At 43.6% G+C, this 23,799-nt stretch overlaps 2 protein-coding genes across 10 annotated transcripts in view; one reads left to right on the forward strand and one right to left on the reverse strand.

Annotated features, from left to right (window-relative positions):
• TCERG1 (transcription elongation regulator 1) overlaps positions 1 to 10,466 on the forward strand; it is a 98,807-nt gene extending 88,341 nt beyond the window's left edge. For 5 of the 9 annotated variants that reach the window (XM_053293726.1, XM_053293729.1, XM_053293732.1 and 2 more), the window contains 6 exons: positions 740 to 919; positions 7,264 to 7,347; positions 8,129 to 8,229; positions 8,795 to 8,881; positions 8,971 to 9,110; positions 9,286 to 9,421. In XM_053293726.1, the coding sequence (XP_053149701.1) occupies positions 740 to 919; positions 7,264 to 7,347; positions 8,129 to 8,229; positions 8,795 to 8,881; positions 8,971 to 9,094 (576 nt within the window). In that variant the 3' untranslated portion in view covers positions 9,095 to 9,110; positions 9,286 to 9,421. Of the gene's footprint in view, positions 1 to 739; positions 920 to 7,263; positions 7,348 to 8,128; positions 8,230 to 8,794; positions 8,882 to 8,945; positions 9,111 to 9,285 lie in introns of those variants that run through there. The other 4 variants (XM_053293727.1, XM_053293736.1, XM_053293730.1 and 1 more) reach the window with 3 other exon arrangements.
• A 2,958-nt stretch (positions 10,467 to 13,424) lies between these two features.
• Positions 13,425 to 14,786, reverse strand: GPR151 (G protein-coupled receptor 151). The gene has a single exon (XM_053293443.1). It carries the CDS (start codon positions 14,655 to 14,657, stop codon positions 13,425 to 13,427), a length of 1,233 nt encoding a protein of 410 aa, XP_053149418.1. The 5' UTR covers positions 14,658 to 14,786.
• Positions 14,787 to 23,799: the final 9,013 nt, after the last annotated feature.

The following is a 23,799-nucleotide window of genomic DNA, read 5'->3' on the forward strand; positions in this document are numbered from 1 at the left end:
TCACTTTTTGTTGTAATTTTAGGAATGTGTTATGTTTTTACATTTTGTATAATGATTGGTAAAATTCTGTTCTCCTACGAATAGTACTTTTAAATTAAGGACTGCAGTAGTAAAAGGCTCCCACTGATTAATCAAATGTTTCCATTACAGCCTAGTTTAATGTTGTGCTATTTTTAACACAGTCAAAACACAGGCCTCTTTATTTCTACCTGTGCATCCCCAGAACAAGAAGCACCAACACTGGGGAGATTTTTGCTGCAGATCCTAGTTAAGTTAATGCCAACATTGGCATGGGCCAGAAGGTGATATTGCACAAGCAGAAAGCATAAGAACATAAGAAGAGCCTTGCTAGGTTGGTCTCAAGGCACTTCCGTTCACACAGGGCCCTGCCCATTTCTGCTGATTTTCTGCTTCCAAGTTGAGGAAAGAGGCTTCCTGTGCCCCATCCCACACCATTCCAGAGAGCCTCCTGACCTTTAAGAACGTGGAGGCTGTAGTGGAGAAGAGGGAAACATTAAAGCCCTTTTGTGCAAGGGCTTTTAACTTTCATATGTTAGGATTGTACCATGGAGTTTCTAACTCATTGGCCCAGTGCATTCAGATTTAAGTAGTAGATCAGTTTCTTAAGTGAAAATTAAACCAATGCTTTGGATCTATGTAATTGTGGGCAGGGGATGGGGGTGCTTTTCTTATTTTGAAAAATCCTTCTCTGTAGCCATCTAAATTTTTCCTACATTAGGTGCGATCTTCAGATGTGTCATGGTCCGATACTAGAAGGACACTCCGAAAAGATCATCGATGGGAATCTGGCTCCCTTCTGGAAAGAGAAGAGAAGGAAAAATTATTTAATGAACACATTGAGGCACTTACAAAAAAGAAGAAAGAGCATTTCCGGCAGCTTCTGGATGAAACGTCATCAGTAAGGAGATGCCTTAGAGTTTTGCCATTGGCTTTAACTTCATAGTCTATCTGATTCTTTAGTTGTTTTTTGATTTACATATGTTACCATCTGCTCTCACGAGCAGCCTAGCCTGGGCTAGGCTGCTCATGTGGAGCTCTTGGATCCATGCAGATCCCGTGCTCCCACCCAGCCAAACTGAACTTCTAAGCCCAGCCTTTAGTTGAGGTTAAGGGCACAAATGTGCCTATAACGTGGCTGGCTGGATCTCTATGAAAGCTCAGGCTGCTTGCAGCCCGAGCGCACATAGAGATGGGCACCTAGAGCGCCTGTCTCATGAGGGTACCTCCCAATGCACCATGCTTATTGCATGGGATACCTGGTTACCATTATTGTGTGGGATACCCAGAGACCAGGACACAGTTTTCCTGGCACCTAGAGATCCATGCTTCTCCAAGCAGCATAAATCATGTGGCAGCATGCCGAAAGAGGAGGCACACCGTCATCTGGGGGAAAGGTGAGTTGGATCCTGCCTTGGTCCCCGACCCTGCCTTCCCCTGCCTGCATGCAGGTTGTTTGAATATCCTTATTGACTGGCATCTTGACTGACAGTGCTGAGGTTAAGCATGCAAACTGTCTCTTCAGCATTTAGTAATTTACAGTCATTCTGTGTGTGCAGGGAAATGTTATTTTTACCAGTCTCTCCCCCAGAAGTGTTCCCTGCATCCCGGAGCAGAAGTAGGTCCTGAAGGTTGTGCAGTCCCTTAGAGACTTATTTCCAGGTTTCATGACATGCTTCCAGGGAAAGGAGAAAGTGGTGAAAATTGCACTCTTTTTCCCTATGTGTGCAGTGCAACTCTTTATCACTGAACGCTGTGGAGGCGGTTTGCACACTGCATTTCTTCATTGTTAGTTAAGATGTCAACCATTGTTCTTCAGATGAAATTGGTATATTTTACTGTCCTTTCATTCCCTGGTTTTTCCTGTGTAGCAAAATAATGGAATTACATTCTCCACTGTGTTTTGCCTAGCGAAATACTGGAATGAAATGTGTATTTACTCGCCTAACAAAATAATCTGTGATCAGGTCCACTGTTATGCTCTTGTGACTGGAGTTTAGCTGAAGTGAGGGAATTTTGTGAACATTTTCACATACCAGAGCAAACATTCAGATGCACCCCACCCATTGAGGATTTTTTCAGAGAAGGGTCTTAAAACTGACCTAGTCAGGAGAGCCTAGTGGCCCATTTTGGTTCCAGCTCCTCCCAGTGGTTTAATCTGTAGTGGAGCAGGTGAGATGATGTGGGTGGGGAGGTGGGGTGGCTGTGGTCTATAAGAATAATTGGCCTTTATCGAATGTGTCTACCTAAGTCTAGAGTCCAAGGATAGACTGGGACTTGTATTGGTGTACCAATCACCCTGCTGCCCAACGGTGTCCCTGACTATGCTGACAGACCTGGTTATGCAGTTGGCATTGGAGTGGCCCAGGTTGTTACTGATGATGTGGGTCTTCAGTGTCCATTTCAGGACCAAGTTGTCAGGAATGGTTCAGGAGTTCATAGCAGCTGTGACGATTATGGGCCTATCCCAGTTGGTTTCTTGGCCGACACATGATGCTGGTCACATGCTCAGTTTGGTCTTTTGCTCTGATCAGGTTGGTGTTCCGTGAGTGGAGACTCCTGTCAACTTCCCATTGTAATAAATGGATCACTTAACCATTTGGTTAAGGTAGGATTTGCAACCACAACCCACTTCTGTGAGGGTGAAGGACCCATAGGTTGGTCCACCCAAGAAGGTTTTAGGATCCAATAGGATTCCAAGAAGCCTTGGAAGAGTTTCAAGTTGGCTCTGTTAGTGATTCTGTCGATGCTCTGGTGCAAATACGGTATAATGGATTTACTAGAGCGGTAGACACAATCACTCCTAAGTGTCCTCTCCAACCTGCTTTAAAGTCAGCCCCATGGTACTCAGAAGAACTTTTGGAGCTGAAGCAGTGAGCTAGATGACTAGAGTGCAAGTGGAGGAAGACATGGCATGAATCAGACAGATTGCAACATAGAGCACATTTGAAGATCTATGTTCTGGCTGTGCAGGCAGCAAAGAAGTGGTTCTTTTCTGCCCTCATTGCTTCCACAAATTCATTTCCAGCTGAGTTGTCTAGAGTTGTGAGGGGGCTAGTTTACGCCCCCTCCACCTTGAATTTGAATTTGGAACCATCTGTCACTTGCTGTGATACCTTTAACGACTTTCTTGTGAATAAAATCTCTTGGATTCGTGCCTAACTAGGCTCCAAAGTTATGGCAGAGTCTACTGCAAAGGTGTCCAGCAACTCCTTTTGTAGGATTGAATTTGGATCACATTCAGTTTGTGACTTCTGAGGACGTGGACAAACTGCTTCGGACTGTGCATCTCGTGACATATTCTCTTGACCCTTGCCCAACGTGGCTTATTTCATCTGGTAGTCACATTATCAGAGAGGGTCTGGTAAATATTATAAATGCTTCTATGAGGGAGGGCAGGATGCCTCCTTGTCTTAAGGATGCTATTATTAGACCTCATCTGAGGAAACCTGCATTGGACCCCTCAGAGTTGGTTAATTACAGACCTGTTTCTAATCTTCCTTGGTTGAGCAAGATGATTGAGTGGGTGGTTGCCTCTTGGTTCCAGGCAGTTTTGGATGACACAAATTATATATACCCATTCCAAACTGGCTTTCGAGTGTTCTATGGGGTTGAGAGACTGTCTTGGTCGGCCTGATGGATGATCTCCAATTGGCTATCAACAGAGGGATTGTGACTCTGATGATCCTTTTGGATTTCTTAGCAGCTTTTGATGCCATCAACCATGGTATCCATCTGGGTCACTTGAGTGAGGTGGAATTAGGTGGTACTGTTTAACAGTGATTCCATTCCTACCTCTGGCAGATTCCAGATGATGTCGCTTGGAGACAGTTATTCTGCAAAACGAGAGCAAAGGTGTGGAATTCCACAACGCTCCATACTGTCTCCAGTGCTTTTTATTGTTTACATGAAACCGCTGGGAGAGATCATCAGGAGGTTTGGTGTAGGATGTTATCAATATTCTGCTGACACCCAGATCTGTTTCTCCATCCCAACTTAACCTCCCTAAATGCCTAGAGGCAGTAATGGGCTCGATGAGGGATAACAAACTGAGGTTGAATCCAAATAAGACAGAGGTACTGACTGTAGGGGGTCGGGACCTGAGAGATGGTTTAGATCTGCCTGTTCTGGATGGGGTTACATTCCCCCTGAAAGATCAGGTACGTCTAGAAGTGCCCCTGAATCCCAAACTCTCCTGGTTTCTCAGGCTGATGCAGTTGCCAGGAGTGCTTTTATCAGCTTCGGCTGATACGCCTGATGTGTCCATTTTTGGATGTAAGGTAAAGGTAAAGTGTGCCATCAAGTTGATTTCGACTCCTGGCACCCACAGAGCCCTGTGGTTTTCTTTGGTAGAATTCAGGAGGGGGAGTTACCATTACCTCCTCCTACACAACGTGAGACGATGCCTTTCAGCATCTTTCAATATCGCTGCTGCCCGATATAGGTGTTTCTCATAGTGTGGGAAACATACCAGAAGGGATTTGGACGGGCAGACTTCTGCTTGTTAGTCAAGCATTTCCCCACTGTGCCACTTAAGGTGGTCTTGGGTTAGATGACCTTAAAACAGTGGTACATATGCTGCAGGAGGAGGCAATGGTAAACCTCTCCTGTATTCTATCAAAGAAAACAACAGGGCTCTGTGGGCACCAGGAGTAGAAATTGACTTGACGGCACACTTTACCTTTACATATGCTGGTAACCTCTTGGCTTAACTACTGTAATGCACTCTGCATGGAGCTGCCTTTGTATGTAGTCCAGAAACTACAACTGGTACAGAATGTGGCAGCCAGATTGGTGTCTGGGTCAACCCAAAGGGACCATATCACACTAATTTTGAAAAAATTGTACTGGTTGCCTATATGTTTCTGAATGAAATACAAAGTGCTAGTTATCTTCTATATAATCAATTCTCTTAGCTGGATAGATGGGTAGGGATGCGTAGTGGAGAAAAATAATGGCAGCAGCGAGGAGAGGCGGGCGGGCGGGCGGAGGAGGTGGCAGCAGTGGCAAAAAATAATGGTGTGACGAGGAGGTGGGCAGGCAGTGGGCAAAGCTCCGCTAGCTGGGAGGAGGAGGCAGTGGCGAGGAGGTAGGCGGCCAAGAGGAGCAGGCAGGAGGTGGTGATAGGCAGAAATAATGGCGGCAGTGAGAAGGTGGTGGGGTGAGAAGGCGGCAGCGGTGGGCCCAAAAAAGTGGGGGCGGAGCATGCCCATACAACTGGCGGGCCTGTCAAATGAGCTATTGCCGCCATCTCCACTGCCAGCATCCTGTGATTGCCTGTCTTCCCTACTGCCCATATGGCGGCTTAAGGCAGGGGGAGGTGGGACGGGAAGTCAAGCAGGGAAGGGAAACAATGGGCGCGCAGGGGGAGAGTAGAGGGAGGAAGGCCGAATGGGGGGAGGAGTCGAGGGGGGGGGGAAGGATGAGTAAGGGGGCCCTCCGGTGCCATGCCAAAAGCAGAGTGCGGCCCCACCAGTGTCCCATAGTCGCTCCTTTTCCCCGCCGCCGTGGGGCGGCATTGGGCAGGGGGAGGTGGGGTGGGGAAGAAGAAGATTTTGTCGCCTCTGCTGCCCTCCCAAAGGACAGGGGGTGGCTGGGGTGGGGGGGGGAGCGTTGAGAAATAGGGAGAAAGCGCACAGATGTTCTGTGGGGAGAGCAAGCTGGGCCTGAAGATTGAGGGGTGGGGAGAGCAAACAGGCAAGAGGCAAATTTAAAAGTTTTAAAAGCAGTTTTAAAATCAGTTTGGCCCCAACCAGTGCACAGATGCTCTCTGCTGGGTCAGCTAGTTTGTTATATTTTAACTTTGTACACCGCTTAGGAATGTTTATATCAGGCAGTACAGAAATATGATTGGTAGGTAGGTAGGTAGGTAGGTAGGTAGGTAGGTAGGTAGATAGATAGATAGATAGATAGATAGATAGATAGATAGATAGATAGATAGATAGATAGATGGATACATGCTGCAAACAGCATAGAAAGAAAAAATGGTGGGGAGCATGTTGAACTTGAGAATTTTCAAGCATGAATATTCAGTGCAGCTCTACCTATGCTATTTGTGGATATCATTTCATTCTAGTTTACGGCATCAAACTGTGTTGCACTAAGCTTTTCCCTTTCTGATGTTTTTGTCCAATATGTTAACTGCTACATGAGTATACTATGTTTTAGCCATCTTTTACCTTAGCCACTCTATTATGTTCATAGTTTTAAGAAACCTGATAAGTTTTCTTTCCATTCATTTATGAGACTATTGGGTGCATCTTCTATATGCATCCTTTGTTTTAATACTTTAAACCTGGAATGCAGAACAAAGGTATCTAGGTTCATTTAATATTACCGAGAGAGATCAATGGGTCTTAAAGCATGTTGTTAAGTTCTTAGAGCATTTTTATTTCACCATGTATTCTTATTTTCTTTTTTCATTCTTTTTCTTGGTCTCACTTTAACAGTTACAATATGAACCCCTATTTTTCTAATCACTTTTGTTATACAGTATAGTAGATAGTTTTCAATCAATTTAGGTTTGAACCTATGTGGATATATTTTCAAAGCTTACATATTCAAAGCTTCAAGAAGGAGAGCTGGTCTTGTGGTAGCAAGCATGACTTGTCCCCTTAGCTAAGCAGGGTCCACTCTAGTTACATATGAAAGGGAGACTAGAAGTGTGAGCAATGTAAGGTATTCCCCTTAGGGGATGGAGCCACTCTAGGAAGAGCATCTAGGTTCCAGGTTCTCTCCCTGGCATCTCCAAGATAGGGCTGAGAGCGATTCCTGCCTGCAACCTTGGAGAAGCCGCGACCAGTCTGTGTAGACAATACTGAGCAAGATGGACCAATGGTCTGACTCAGTATATGGCAGCGTCCTATGTTCCTGTATGTTTCAGTGGCATGTACTGATCTACATTCTACTGATTTACATACCATTTAATCTTCTGCTTCCCCCCACCCCATCTCAGTGAGTGCACAATGATAAGTAGGCTCTTGTCATTGATAGGATAGAGCAATAGTATAATTGGGTTTTGTAAATTATTGGATTGGGACCCCTTCTGGATATCATCTGTATGTAGATGTTGCATCTCTTCAGCACCTCCCTGCATTTCTGAATACCTGTTCCTGTGCATGGGCCACTCTAATTAGATTAGGGTTTATCAAACTTGTTCTGTTAGGTGTTGCATGTCTCAGCTAGGATTGTCTGTTTGTACTTCATATACCAGCTTGTAATTTTCTGCTTGTCTTTTAAAAAAAGATTACTCTGACGTCAACATGGAAAGAAGTAAAGAAAATCATTAAAGAAGATCCCAGGTGCATTAAATTCTCTTCCAGTGACAGGGTAAGAAACTGTAAAATGGTGGTTGTTTTAGGCTTCCGTGTGGAAACTAGGTGTATTTCTACCCCCTCCCTTCTTTTTTTTATTTCATTTTTATACTGCCCATCCCAGAACCATTCAGGACAGTTCACATCCAAAAAATTTAACTTAGAACATAAAATAAAATCAGTTAAAAATATAACATAAAACTCATTTTAAAAACCTATGAAATATTATTAAAAGCCAGGATGAAAATATGGGTCTTTAAGGCTTTCTTGAAGGACTCCAAAGATGGTAAGCCTATTATACCCTAGGGGAACACGTTCCACAACTTAGGGACGACAACTGAGAAAGCCCGATCCCAGGTTGCCACTAAATGAACTGGTGGCACCAAAAGACGGACTTCTCCTGATGATCTTAATGAGTGGTAGGGATCCTGCAGGGAAAGGCATTCATTCAGGTAACCTGGGCCTAAGGCATTCAGGGTTTAAAAGGTGGTAACCAGCACATATCAGGATTTCTTAACCTTGGGCCCCCAGATGTTGGACTACAACTCCCATTATCCTCAGCCACAAAGGCCATGTCTGGGGGTGATGGGAGTTGTAGTCTATATATATAACATACTGGCAGCCAGTGCGGGTGTCTAAGAACAGGCATGCTATGATCTCTCCAAGTTACCCCAAAGACCAATCTGGCTGCTGCATTTTGATCTTCCATCCAATAAGGTTATGTACCTTCTTGCAAAAATTGATCTAATGTTGTTACAGTAATAAGATTTTTAATTTGCTTTTTTCTTTTCATGCAGAAAAAACAAAGGGAGTTTGAAGAGTACATCAGAGACAAATATATTACAGCCAAAGCGGATTTCAGAACGCTTTTGAAAGAGACCAAATTTATAACATATAGGTATGTATCCAGATGTAGCATAGAAGCAAAGATTATTTAAATTTCATTTTCTGTATCTTTTCGTATATTTATTCCCAGTATCCAATCAACCTTTTTAGTTATGTGCCTTAACTTTTTTTTTGAAGGGCAGGTGGGGGTGGGGTCGATTTTTGGTTTGCCATCAGTTATTTCTAAGAATAGAAAATCCTGCAAATCAAGGATGCGGGTGTTTTTTGGTTTTTTGGGTGGTATTGGTTCTAGTACATTCCTTTGGATATATCCTGGATAAATTTTCAGACTGAATTAATTCCAGGATGAAAGCCAAATTAACATTTTAATTAGGCCAAAATGTAGAGATGTATATTAAGTAAAGTGTATAGCCTTACTCCCAAATAAATTGTTTTAGGTGTGAACAGTTTCACTGTATTGTTAGGCAGCAATCCCAAAAATGTACACAACCCTATCAAGTTAAAGATTCTAGGAACAATGTGAACGAAAGTTAATTTGATCGTGATAGCTTGCCTGTTTTGCTTTTAAGTTAGTATTGTGAAGTATTGAGTTCTGATTATTGTTGCCCCTAAAACAGAGTGCTGTCTCATATGAATATGATGATCAGACTAATGCCTCAGTTGGACTGGGCTACAACTGGAAGAATGGCATCCATTTTCTACAGGTGTTCTTCAGCTACAGTGTTGAATTTGAAATGTGCTCATTTTTCTCATTTTACATTTTTGTAGTTTAACTTAGTGCTGATTTTAAAAGGTACTGGCAGCCCTTGAGACTGAAGTCTTCTGTTTACCGGCAGAACAGATACAGCACAGGCAGTGGCAGTGCAAGATTTTTTACACTCACGCATCCCTGCCATTGTGCCTCATCCCTGACCTGAAGGGGCATCTCTATAGGTGAGAGGATAGCCCAGTCTCTGTGTCCTTTTGAGCATTTGGCCTACCTGATTGCAATGTCAAGAGAGATTTATTTGGTGGGTGGAATTGTTAGAGGGACACCTATCCACTAGTATCTTCACCAAAACTCCAATTTGTTAATGTAATATTGAACCACCTGCATAATTTATTTCAGGTCCAAAAAATTGATCCAGGAATCTGACCAGCACCTGAAGGATATAGAAAAGATACTACAGAATGACAAACGTTATCTGGTACTTGACTGTGTGCCGGAGGAGAGACGCAAACTCATTGTGTCCTATGTAGATGACTTAGATCGCAGAGGTCCCCCTCCACCTCCCACAGCTTCAGAGCCTACAAGACGAACAACAAAATAATTACAAAGTACTCTTGAACAAGAATATCTGTTAAGTCAAGATGCTTGCATGAGCCATCTGTCAGGTTTAATCATATACATTACCGTGAACCTATTGCAAAACCATCCAAGGAGCAGAGAGAAAAGCAGCATTTGTGAACGTAAAGCAGTCTCTGTACAGAGAGAACATTTGCATTATTGATGCTTTTTCTCTTTGTGGCATGACCGACAAATAATCTAACCATGCAGCTATTTCCAGTGATTTTTAGATCCTAGAACAATGCGATATCTGTGTACAAGGTGTGGATGTTGGTAGTATTTGGAGGCATTCTTCTCAGCAGTGTTATGTGTGAAAGCCTTGAGATGATTGATGTTTGTGGTCTGAAGTTAAAAAAAACTACTAAAATACCGCAGATGTCCTAATGGGAAAGCCAAGGTCAGGCAATCTGATGATTAAACTATTGACTGCTGAAGGCCACAGTAAGATTATGTCCCTTCACAAACCTGAAAATATAGGGCCTAATTCTCTACTCATGCGTGGCCTTTCCTGTATAAATCAGGACTAACTCCATTAGTGTCAGATCCAGCATGAAAGGAGAATGAACCTTGCAGAGACCAAATTGAATAAACACCATTTGATCTTGTTCACAGGCCTCCTTTGATTTCCCCCCTCCCTCCAATTATAGGCACAATCAAGTTGCTTGCCCAGTAGTCTGGTAACGTTTTTGCTGTAAATTGGACATGCACAGGGGGGAAAAACCATTTCCCCCTAGGATAGCACGGTTGTACAAATACACTGTTATTTACCATTAAGTGATCTTTACCAACTTCTGGATTAGACTATGGATTTCCTTTCTGAGTATTTCTTGTAAACTATATTCCTGTTTTGAATGTTAAACTTGTGTTTCTAAAGTTTTAATTTTGAAATGTTGGGATTGTTCAGTTTACGTATTTGAACGACAATAAACCAACCCTTTTTATAAATGGATTGTAAATGCTTAGTACATTCTAAATGTGTGTTTATTTTGCAAGCCTAGCAGTTTTGAAATCACCCATATAGAACAGTTTGAGGTCAATTAGTTATACAACTAAAGTAATTTAGATACCAAAACACGTTTGAGCTCAAGTAAATAAATCTCCTTATCCTTTATGGGTGAGATACTGAGAGATTCTGCATTTCTTAGGACCACTATAATACTTCTCAACTATTTTCTGTTTAGCTTTGTCTCCCAATATTTCACTTGGAATTATTTATCCTATGTGTGAAAGGTGATTGTGCAAGGAGGGTTTGTGGTTGGTTTGGGGTGTATATGGTGGGTGTGCGGGTGTACTTGCTGGTTATGCGTTTGGCTTACTTTTTGGAAACTTGAACCTAGGAGAAAGTACAATTTTTTCCCCCTGAATTATAAAGCTACAAACTCTAGGTAGCTCGTACAATTTGGCCTCCACTGGAAATAGTTCAGCATTTCAGAGTATGCTGAAAGTACTGACCTTCCCTGCCTCCCAGTCCCCCACCAAGCACAATAGCAAATTAGAAGAAAAATCTCACCATGGAAGCAGAAAAAAATATTACTCATTATAGTAACTTATCCTATGCTTTGTTGAAAAATTTCAAGTTGTAAATTCAAAGTACATCTTTAATTTCTAAGAAGTACAGTGCACTTTAGCCCCAAATACTGTTTGTTTAAAAAAGCATGAGGAGTGCACAGTAGATTACCTTCACATATTAAAACCAATTAGTGATGCTGGAACCTTCTCTCTAGAATCTCAGGACTATTTTCAATAGTTAGTATCTGTGTGGGATTCCTTGGGTTATTGCTATTAGTTGTGTATAAATTTACACATATTTTGTAACTTAAGGGAAATTTTTATGAACCATATTTATAAGCCCAGCTCAAAGGGTGACTCATCCAAATATTTCCCTTTTTTTGGCAAGAAACCATTTTACAGATGCTAAATATTACACTGGCAACCAGCATCCCAGTACAGCATTCTAATTTGAGGTGCTATTTATGCAGCACTATTAAGGTCCATAATTTAAATCTTATCCTCACTAAATTTTATAAATGCATCTACTGAGGGGCAGGGGACCAAGGAGGACACAAACTGCTATTGTTGCTGCGTTAAATACATCATTGGGCCAAATATTTTGAAGATATAGCACAAGCAACCTACATAGCAGCCTAAGCATCTTTAAAATATAACCTATAGTCAACACAGTAACAAACGACAGCTGTTACAATCAAACTAGAAGCCACCAAAGGTATAGGCTTATTGGTGAAAGATACAATGTTCCATTTAAAATCTAGTGAACACATGTATGCATGCACATCTTGAAACTCGACCTGCTATGGAGCATATTTAAACTGCTGTGTTTAATTAACCACACATGCAATCTCAGTGCTGGTTTTGCAATGGCAATATTTTTAGGAGCATAAATTAAGCAGTGCATGATCACAGAGCTGTGTCCCAGGATCTCTTGCAAGAATGTGGTGAAATGCAACTCTTAAGATTATTCATGGCTGCTATTCCCTAACATTATCTGTCATACTGTAAGCAACCCTCTTGGATCACACAGTGCAGCTGCTTGGGGTGACAAAATGTCTTTGGCCAATCTATTCACTGGTGGGGCAGAATGTGCTGAGTATGTCTCCTAGAGGAGTTATGTTCCAGTTCACTTCAGAGGGCCTTGCACATTCCATCTACAACAGAAGCATGAATAGCACCACTATCCAAATAGTTACTACTTGCGCACATGCACTTCAGTTGCTGTGGACTATACTTCCATATATTGGAAAATACATATTGTCTGACATGGGGAAAAGATGAGTTCTGTTCTACATATATAAAAGTTGGTATTTCAAGAATTGTAATGCAGAAAGAACACGTTACAACATTTCTAGAAACTGGGCCTCACTTAATAGACTTTGTGTTACTATAGTAACAACTTGCTTCCTTTTTTAAATATGATTTTAAGTTGAAACAGGACTAAATCCATGTATTAAGATTAAATACAGTTTATCTTAAATGAAGATACATAGCTGAACCTAAATGTCACTCTGCAAAAATTCTTTCTAGCATGTAAGAAGGTGAAATTGTATGAAGTTAATGAGAGTGAAATAATCTCCTAATGTTCTCTAATGCTGAAATTAACTTGATTACTGCTCTTTTTATTTGCAACTGTAAATCTTCTGAAACTGTCCAAATGAGCACAATGCATTTTTAAGTAAAGAAAGGAACATTTCTACACATCTTGCTTGGCACACTATGTCTACAATTTAAACTCTACTTCTATCACTAACGCAGTAAGAAGGCTGATCAGTTACTGGAAAAACATGACCCAACTTTTTTCCTTTGAGCACATTTAATATGCATTAGTTTCTGGAAAGTGCTCCATTACTAAAAGATCCAAATTATACTTTTCACTCTCTACCTTCTTGCATTTAAGATAACTTGTCCAGAGCAGTAATTTTGCACCTGAAGTGTGCGCACATAACCTGCTGCATGTATTATGAGTAAGCACAAAACCTTTCTGCTTTATAGTCAGATCATGCATTTTCTGCTCATTTAGAGAAGCAGAACTATTTTACATATTTAACAGATGTAAAGGATTTCTCTTTGAAATGTCTAGCATAAATCATCCTCTTGAAAGTACAAAACATAAATGTTAAATTAAGAGATAAAATCTGAAGAGTAAAATATTTGGAACATTAATTGCTGTATTTGTACAGAATGAATTTTGTAGTCAGCACTACCAGACAGATTCAAAAGTAAAACAAAATTAACTATGCTTTACATGCTTTACATGTCTTACATACCATTTCAGCATTACCCCAAGTAAGCGACAAATTTATATATATATATATATATATATATATATATATATATATATATATATATATATATATATATATATATATATAAAAATATTGTTTTGCCTTCGCAGCTTTCTAACTGCTTCAGTTTTTCTGAGCACAACCTACTGTCTCTTGTCCTTCATGTTCCCAGGGAATAGGGTCATTGTCTTGAGCATCAGGAACTGCTTCCCTGTCATGCCAGAATTGCTCAACATCTGGCAAAATGGGCATCTCCTTGATTTCCATGCTTTCCGATGTATGGGGGACAGAAGGCAGCTCTTTCTCTTGAATAGGCGTCACTGGCTCTGGGGAAGGAACAGAATCTGGGGCTCCCTCTGAGTCATCAGCTGCAGTTTCCTCCTGACCTTCTGGAGTAGGCAGGGTTTTTTTCAGTGTAAGCCTTTTCCACAAGCCTTTGAAACCCTCTCTGAACTCTTCAGACATAAGTACAAAGATAAGAGGGTTAGCTGAAGATATGGCAAACATCAAGACTTGGGTGGTGGCCATGAATCCTTGTGGGGGAGCAGGCCCATCCTTCCTTTGATGCCATAGCCATAGCCAAGAAATCCAGTCGGGGAGCCACATCACTGTAGAGGTGACAGTAACGCTCAGAAGCATCATAGTGAGGCATCTGGATCGGATCTGATTCCTCAGGTTTTGAGTCTTGGTCCCCCTCCGCTGACATCTGCCATATGCTCTCCAGAAATAAAAGAAAGCAAAGGTAAGGGGTGCACAAAATACCAGCAGGGGATAGAGCTTGACAAAGATAGACATAAATTTGTGAGCATGAGCTGGAATAATCACAATGCACAAAGAAGAGCCCACCTCTGTCTCCCAGAAGATGCTAAAGAACCACAAGGGCAGTGGGATTCCCAAGGCCACTAGCCAAATAGCCAACAGCACAGCACAGATGGTGTGCCACTTAATGTTCACTTGTTTAGCTGGGTTATTTGCATACATGAAGCAAGTCTTGGCTACCACAGCAATGGTGAAGCTCTTGGCTGTCATACAAGCATCTCGAAACCAGTCAGAAGTTTTGCAAAGAAACCAACCCAGGTACCAGGCTCCCTTGGAGTAAGCAGCTGCCCTGAAAGGCACAACAAAAAGGATGAGAAGCAGATCTGCCAGGCTGAGGTTCAGGATCAAGGAGTGGATCATGGAAGGTTTTCCTTTCTTTGAGTTATGCAGGAGGATCCCAATTACACACACATTCCCTGCAAAACCAGCCAGGCAGATCACCCCCAAGAAAGCTGGGATCACCACCTTCCACTCTTTGGAATCCTGGGGTTCGTAGCCTCCCGCATAGTGAAGTGGTTGAGCCAGAGAGCTGTTCATGGTGCTGAAGGCAGAATTTCTTCACTAAGCTTTGTATACCTGATGCACATCAATGGGATTCAATTGCTTCTTGCTTCTTTCTGTCTCTTTTTAAATCCTCTGCGTCTGAGACAAAGCTATCAATCTGTAGGTGATGCAAAACGTCTGAGATGTCTCGATACACGACATGTGAATCCAGCCAGACCTCCTCATTGCTATATACCTGCTACCGCTTTGATTGACAGTTACCCAGTGGGAGCACATAGCCTGCTGCTTATTAGCAAGTCTAATAACCAGCGTAGCAGCCCCATGGAGTAATTAAAATTATTTTTCTATAAATGACAAAACTTTTTTAAAAACTGTGCCTAGTTCCCAGGGTTTTTAAAAAACCAATAACTGCAGTTCAGCTCTAGACATTCATTTGTTAGTAGGAATTTCAGGGCTGAATCACTCCTAGTTGTGGTGCTAATTTGAACAAAGACCACAGTCTAAATGAATGCTGTAATCATGTCAAAAGTATATAGCAATGGCAGAGTGGTGCTACAGGTGCAAACCTCATTTTTGGTTTTGCAGAAAATTGCTTTGGGTTTCATGGGATTTAATGATAGGGTTGATGTCATTGCACAAACTTACCTTTAATGCAGGCATATTATCGACACATCTACTTGGAGGTATAGTTAACTCCATCTCACTCATATCTAAAGTTTTAACCCTGTGAGAGAAAAGCAAGTGAAAACTGTTTATTATATCTGGATCACTTAACAGGATATAATTTTGCATTGCCCTAAATGGAAATATTTCCAGGTGCTGGAACAGACTGTGTCATCTTTGGCGGGAGGTGGGGGCGGGTTTATTGGGCTTCTCTTGCAATTTAAATGCTATGTTGCAGTAAGAAACTTGATTCTGTTATCATCAATGGCTACTGCCGGTCTCTCCCCTGAGTATCTTTTTAGACTGTGAGCTCCTTTGGGACAGAGGACCATCTTTTCATTCCTTATGCTTTGAAAATTCCCTAGAGAACTTCCTTGTTGAAAAGCAGGATATAAATCTATTTAGTATTGTAATAAGGAGTAAGCACTTATGTTTTTGAGTGTGCAAAGCATTCTGCAAACATCATATTGGTGATCATTACAACAGCAATGTTGTAAGACAGGCCAGTATTACTCTCCATGTATTGGAAAAGGAAAATTGAGGCTGAGAGTAGTTTGACAAAGGTCACTTTGTGATTTCATGGCTGAGATTTGAACTGACGATTTAAAACCTTAAGTCATTTTTCCTGTCTGCATTGACTAGTGATGGTTCTTCAATGTTTTAGACTCCTGTCTTCCCCATCCTTACATAGAGATCCCAGGGACTGAACCCGAGACTTCTGGCTACATTCTAATGAACAGCACATGGTTAAAGAATTAACTGCAATCATCGAGCCTCATGCATGCCTGTGGTGTGTGTAGTGAGAACCCAGAAATTCTGAGTTATCACCACCAGCTCCATGGGAGTGTATGGGGCTCACCGATCATGGTTCACTCTTTAACCACAGTTGTGCAGATGGTGAGAAAAAATTTCCTCTGTATGCAAAGCATATGTTTTACTAGTGAGTTGCAGTCTCATCTCCTTTTTCTAGGCCCACCATTCACACTCTTTGCCACGTTGCTTCACCAACTCTGACTGCAGCTGAGTTGTCCAGAAGCTGAGCTTGGATATGTGGTCCTCAAATCATTGCCTTAGCCTTGTGACTTCTTAGGTAGCCCTGCGCTAGATAAAGCTGAGATGGGAAGAAAGGCAATGGGTATGAATGTCATAAGAATTGAGAGCTGCATGGTCATTCTAAGCTATACCTTCATTCAAGAGACATTAGTAAATATTTGCTGAAGCTCCAGGTTATTCCCTTTGTGCAGGTGGTAGGAGTATTGGAGAATTTGTGAAAACATAGATCAGATTGTAAGGCATCTACCTGGTATGCTGTTTTGATGACTTAGATAAGTATTTACTTGAATAGAAGATGACCCCAAATTTAAGATGTTCCCCTTAAAAATAGAGGTTATACCAATACTTACCCCAAAGGAAGAGGAATCTGAATTTAAGATGAACCCCCAATTTCTAACATCAAAGAACTTGGGTGGGGGGACAAGTCTTGGATTCAGATAAATACAGTATTTCACTTCTTTCTACGGGAGGGTTTCTTCCAGAATTGGGCCAATGTCCTTTTGTATATTTCTTCTACTGTACTTCAGCATGCACACGCACATACTCCTTGAGGTTATCTCTGTGAAAATAACAGGGCATGTTTGCAGGTGATTAGTTTATTATTACATACTAGTTATTTTAGGCCCGTTAAATTAACGGGCACTAGGAGAGTTGTGTGCTCCGGGCCCCCCGCCACCATTCCCCCTCGCGCTGCCGCCAGCCTCCATGCCGCGGCCAGTCTTCCCGGCCGGGCAAGGGCTCCCCGCCACCGCTGGCCTGTCCATCGGTGGTGGTTTGGGGGGGGCCCTCTTCCCCCCGCCCGGCTTCAGCGGCGCTACCAGGCCTCGGCCGCGGCTCCGCCACCGCCTCGGCCGGCTTCCCCCGCCGCCTCTTCCCCCCGCCACCATCTCTGCCTTCCCCGTAGCCCGTTCTTCATCCGCCGCTCTCATCATTATGGCCGCCGTGTCTCTGTGGCCGTATCTTCCTCCGTTCCCCCCACTGCCCCCTCTGCCCTCCCGGTCCCCTCGCAGCCGCCTCTGCCCTCCCGGTCCACCCGCTGCTGACTCTGCCCTCCCCGTAGCCCGTTCTTCGGCCGCTGCTGTCCTCAACATGGCCGCCGTGTCTCTGCAGCCGTATCTTTCTCCGTGCATGCCCAGAACGGCCGAGAAAGACACGGGCAGAGGGACACGGGATCATACCCAAGCCTTTTATTATAGAAGATATTAAATAGGCTAAATAACTATTTTACAGAAAACTTGAATTTATTTGATTTGGTTTGATTTGATTTATATACTGCCCTTCCAAAAATGACTCAGGGCGGTTTACATCAAAACAAAAACAAAACAATTAAAATCAAAACTAAATTAAATCATCTAAACATTAAACTCTTTAACAGTAAAATCATTTAAAACCAACATTAAAAATTTAAAACCCTAAATCTAATTAAAAGCCTGGGTGAATCAATGTTTCTTCGGTGCCTTTTTAAAGGTTGCCAGAGATGGGGACACTCTTATTTCAACAGGGAGTGCATTCCAAAGTCCAGGGGCAGCAGCAGAGAAGGCCTGTTCCCGAGTAGCCACCAAACGAGTTGGCAGCAACCACAGACAAACCTCTCCAGATGATCTTAACAAGCAGTGGGGCTCATGGTGAAGACGACGTTCTTTTAAATACCCAGGGCCTAAGCTGTTTAGGGCTTGGCAGCCCTAATAACCAACACCTTGTATTTTGCCCAGAAACATATCAGCAGCCAGTGTACTTCTTTTAACACAGGAGTAATATGATCTCTCCTAGAAGACCCAGAGACCAACCTGGCTGCCACATTCTGGTCCAACTGTAGCTTCCAGACTATGTACAAAGGCAGCCCAACATAGAGTGCATTGCAGTAAGGTTACCAGCATACGTACCACCATTTTGAGGTTGTTCATCTCAAGAAATGGATGCAGCTGGTGTATCAGCAGAAGCTGATAGAAAGCACCTCTGGCCACTTCCTCAACCTGGGACACCAGGGAAAGGTTCGGATCCAGAAGCACCCCCAGACTGCATACCTGTTCCTTCTTGGGAAGCGTGACTCCATCCAGAACCGGCAGATCAAAATCATCTCCCGAATTCTGACCCCACACAATAAGTACCTCCATCTTATCTGGATTCAGCCTCAGTTTGTTATCCCTCATCCAGCCCATTACTGCCTCCAGGCAGGCATTTAGGGAGGTTATGCCTTCTCCCGATGATGTTGACATGGAGAAATCAATTTGGATGTCATCAGCATATTGATAACACCCTGCACCAAATCTCCTGATGATCTCTTCCAACGGTTTCATGTAGATGTTAAACAACATTGGAGACAATATGGTGCCCTGAGGGACACCATAGGAAATTTCAGATTTGGAAGAACAAGAGTTTCCAAGGGACACCATCTGGAATCTGCCGAAGAGGTAGGAGCAGAACCACTGTAAATCAGTGCCTCCCACCCCCAATCCCCTCAGACGTTTCAGAAGCCACCAAGAGATCCAAAAGGACCAACAGAGTCACACTCCCTCTGTCAATTCCCAATTGTAGATCAGGGTGACCAAGGCAGTCTCCACCCCATAGCCCGCCTGAAAGCCAGTTTGAAATGAGTCTAGATAATCAGTTTCCTCCAAGACAGCCTGGAACTGGGAGGCCACCACCTTCTCAACATGATTTCAAACTGATATTCATGAGCAGGGGCTATTTCCATTTGCTGTTGGTCGTTCAGTTTAAAAAAAAAAAAAAACCTTCTCAAAGTGGTTCATATAGAAAAAGGGAAAATTCTCTGTCCCAAAAGGGCTCATGTTCTAAAAATAAACAAAGGTAGACACCAGCAACAGTCTCTAGAGGGATGCTATGCTGGGGCTGAATAAAGGCCATTGCTCCCACCTTGAGAAAAAGGTACCTCATTGCCCAGTTAGCAGGTCTATACCCAGAAACATTTAAAAATGAAAATCAAATATATCTTTTTGTAAACACAAAACTTAAAATTCGCCCTAATTTCTGTTCTTCAACAGCCATGAAAAGAACACACAAATATTTAACAAAATATTCCATCAACTATGTCTGACTCAGTCACATTTAACAATATCATTCAGCACCTTTTCAAATGAAAAATAAAGTTAAAGAACTTGTACAAAACAGTTTTGTTTGCAAACTCTGGCAGCAGTCATAGTATTACCTTGTCGGAAAAGGAGTAGAGTGGTTGCTGATTGTTTAATTTAGATAGATGCGTGCTTATGAAATTAAACAATTGAATCATTTTGCCATGAAATTTGGATTGTTTTGGCAACTAGTACCCAAAAAATTGCTCTGTAGGGGTGTGGTGAAAGAAATGTATCAGTACAGGGAAATTGTTTTAATGAAATTGAGTTGAAGGGATCCATGCTGTAGTTGGTGAAGTGGGGGTGGGGTGGGGGAGCTGTAGCAGAAAAGGAGGTTGGGAGGAAAAGGAAACAAATGAAGTTGCTGCTCCCAGATCTTAGAATGCCCCTGAGCCAGATTCATCCATTATGTGTTGTTTCCTATTGCTGACTGTTGTTGGCTTCTGTAATGGAATGCTCTCCCACACTCTTCTTATGCTACGAATATGTTCTAATTCAGTGGCTGTGTGGGATTCAGACCACATTCACCAAATCCAGCCCCTCTGTTGGGATTAGGTTTGTGCAACCAAATAGCTACAAGATTTGTTTCCTGCACTGAGCAGGGCACCAAGGGTTAGACCTCAAGAGCACCTCCAAGGTTTCTTCCAACTTCCAGCTGTATGAACCACGTCAGTTGTATGAAATCACAGCTCTCATGTGCAACGAGCAACTAACACTTTGATTGTAAGCAGCTGGACTATGTTGTGACTCTCCACTTCAGCACCAAGGCATGAGACAAGCACCTCCCCATTCAATTTCATTCTAAAAGCCATAAACTGAGAAGCTCAGGAGCCTTCTCGGCAGATTCCCACCCCTACATCTTAGGTCTTTCCCCCCCTCTTTTAGTTTTTAACATCTTAGTCTGAATGGCAGCCCTCATTTTCCAAGATATGGGGAGGACATCCACAATGTGACAGGTATTGTTACGTTCTGCATGCTTCGAGACAGGGCCAATAGAATTTCAGCATGCTGTTCCCCTGCTCGGTAACTTCCTCTCCAGCCCAGTTCTGTCCTGTCTCGCTTTGCAGACAGCTTTTTCACTTACTCAGTCTCCGCTCGCCAGAGCTACTTTCTAATTCTACTGTGTGCGGGGGGGGGGGGGAGGGAGTCACCATTCATTCCCGGTTTGTCTTGCATTCCCGTTGTAGTCATGGTACCGTTTTTTCCCAACCCTCCCTTCCTTTTTTGTGTTTTCCAGTGTTGTTTCCCACCCCCTCCCTCAACTGATATGGAATTGGCCCATACGGGTGACATTCTCTGAGGCTCCCTTTCGGAAGGACCTCTTTCTGATGCGCCGCAAATTCCCGCTACGTTGGGAAGCGGCCCCGTAGCCTTGCAGGGCGCACGGGAAGGGGCTCCTTCAGCAGTGCCATTGTTACCGCCGCCACTGCCGCCTGTTGTAATGGCCCCGGTCCCAGCTATGTTGAAGGCTTCTAAGAAAACGATGCACTTAAAGGCGGAGGGGACAAAGAAGAAACGGGCTTCTACTTCGGTTCCCTTCAGTGAACGGCTACAAATCCAGGTGGTTAGGGTGCAGCAACCCAGCCCAAAAGCAACTGTCGTTCCTGCCAAAATTCTGGTCGCCATTTTGAGTGCTGCAGCAAGTCCGATCCTCGCCCCGGTTATTGCTGGTGACACGGCACAGCCTGCTCCCTTGCCATTGCGACAACATGGGCTGATGCAAGAATCATTGGCTCTAGGTAGTAACACTAACACCAATAACAGTTTAGCTGGAGGGGATATTACGCAGGCAGGAGTACCAAATTTGGAATCTACTGAGGGACGCATGTCTTCTAATGAATTACTCTGGCTGGGGGAATTTGTTAAGAAACAGTGCCTGAATCTATTTGGTCATCCCACACAACCTGGGGTGCATAATACAGGCACTACTAACATGGCAGCACAATATGGGATGCATAATACAGGCACTTCTACTATATCAGCCACTACATTGGCTGTTGAACCAGGCAGCTCTGCTGTACCTATCCACACGGTGCATAAACATAGGCGTCCCTCATTTTCATCTTCCCCAGACTCCAGCCCGGTTAGGTGGGCCATTCCCTCAGGTGAAAGGGTGATGTTCAAAAGGCGGTACACAAGGTGTCTTCAGCACATTATTCCTCAGATGAGGCAGTGCAGCCTCCAATGCGTCCAAGCCCATTGGTGTCGACATTATGGTTGCTACTGCTCCACTGACCACTCTGGCCTCAGAAATCCATCCGTCTGGCCCTAAACATGCCCCTAATCAATCTTCTTCCTCAGATGAGGAAAAAGAGGAAGGAGAATTGTCAGAGGAACAAGAGTTACCTGAGAAGCACAGTACAATTAGATTATTTTCAAATTCAGAATTTGAACTCCTCTTAACCAAGGTTAAAAGAGCTATTAAGGATGTGGCACCCACTGTTGATACTCCTCAGGGTTCGGGACTGGACCAGGAGGTTTTTCCATCTACCCCTGTCTCAGCGGCTATGGTTCCTTTCCCCTCCCTGTTTAAGGAAGTTATACTAGCAGAGTGGGGCGTGCCAGTTGCAACCCAACCCGCACTGTCTTTTCCTAAAAAGCTTTACTCACTGCCGCCTGATATGTCTCTTCTAGCTGTGCCCATGGTCGATGCGCCCGTGGCCCAACTGGTAACGGGTGCCCTGGTGAGCAAAGAAAGTGAAGAATTCCTGAGGGCACCAGAGGAGAAAAAGACCGACCACCTTGCGAAAGGGACACGAGGCCTCCGCAACAGTTATTAGGGCGGCGGCAACCAATTTGGTATTGGCTAGGGCGTCCATTTTATGGACCAAGGAATTGGCTAAATTGGTGCCACCGGAGCACGTTAAGTTGCACCAAGGATTAAACAAAATTGCCAGGGCGTGCGTTCTAATGGCTGGTTCAATGTTGATTGTATACAGTGCGCGTCCAGAGCCATGGCGGCCGGGGTGGCAGTGCGAAGGGGATTGTGGCTGAAACACTGGAGGGTGGACTCCAAGTCAAAATCAGCACTGGCAGCAACTCCCTTCGGGGAGGGAGCTATTTGGGGAGTCTTTGGAGCAGATCCTGATAGACACCCTTGATAAAAAGAAGGCCATGCCAGTGGGTCGTGAGGAACCGAGGCTGCCATTTCAAGGGAACACTTTTAACCAGAGTTCCTTTCGTTCCTTTAGGAACTTTAACCTATTTCCCAATGTTGGATTCAGAGATGCCTTCCAGGATAGAGACCAACACGGAGCCTCATTCAGACAGCCTTGATGTCAAGCGTGGGGTAACAAGAATAAAGGGAACCTCAGAAACAGAGCCGGAACCTTTTTAAGCCCACCGGACAGATGAAACCGTAAGCAGTGACTCGATTCCGGTGGGGGGGGGCAGACTGCAAGGGTTTGCTCCTATTTGTGGGGAGAGCACGTCAGACCAATGGGTGATTCAGACAGTGACTCAAGGGTACAAAATAGACTTACTGTCTCAACCCCCCAATTTCTTTTTTGAAACCCCGGTGTCAAAAATCCATGCAAAAAGGGCCTTAATGGACCAAGCTATCCAGCACCTTCTGGAAATTCAGGCTATAGAGCCAGTTCAGTCAACAGAGACAGGTGCCGGCGTGTTCTCCTTACTGTTTTTGGTCCCAAAGAAAGACGACTCCTGTCGCGCGATATTGGACCTGAAGTGGCTGAATCGGTTCGTCAAGAAGCGCAAGTTTCGGATGGAATCTCTGAGAACTATCAAGATGGCCATTCATCCAGAAAATTGGCTGGCCTCCAACTTATCAGAGCCTTATCTTCACGTTCCGATTCACCTAGCTTCTCCCCGTTACCTGCACTTCTCATACAAACAGAACAGTTTCCAGTACAGAGCCCTGCCTTTCGGCCTGACCTCAGCCCTGAGAGTTTTCACCAAGCTCATGGTAGCGGTGATTGCCCACATCTGCCAAAAGGGCATACATGCCTATCCATATTTGGATGACGTGCTCATCCGTTCATGAAGTTACAGAAAAGCAATCAGAAATGTTCAAAGCATAGTACGCATCATGGAATCCCACGGATTTGTGATAAATTGCTCCAAAAGTCCCTTGCAACCATCACAACACCTACAACACCTAGAGGTGTTATTCGATATGGGGATGGGCACTGTTTCCCTATCTTGGGATCGACAGGAAAAGATAGCGGCTGCCATAAGACCATGGCTGACCAAGAGGAAGGGGTCTGTAATGGCTCTGTCCCAGATCTTAGGTCTGATGATAGGATGTTTGGAGTGCACACCTTGGGCCAGGTGGCACTCCAGAACTCTTCAGTGGTTCTTGCTTCCTCATCAACAGGTCATCATGGACAGGAGGCACAAGCTGGTCAAGC

Source organism: Hemicordylus capensis, chromosome 2, assembly GCF_027244095.1.
Source record: "Hemicordylus capensis ecotype Gifberg chromosome 2, rHemCap1.1.pri, whole genome shotgun sequence".
In the NCBI taxonomy this organism is placed as follows: Eukaryota; Metazoa; Chordata; class Lepidosauria; order Squamata; family Cordylidae; genus Hemicordylus; species Hemicordylus capensis.

Coding starts and splice junctions, on each gene's coding strand:
- GPR151 (XM_053293443.1), bottom strand. CDS start 14,657: ATGAACAGCTCTCTGGCTCAACCACTTCACTATGCGGGAGGCTACGAA.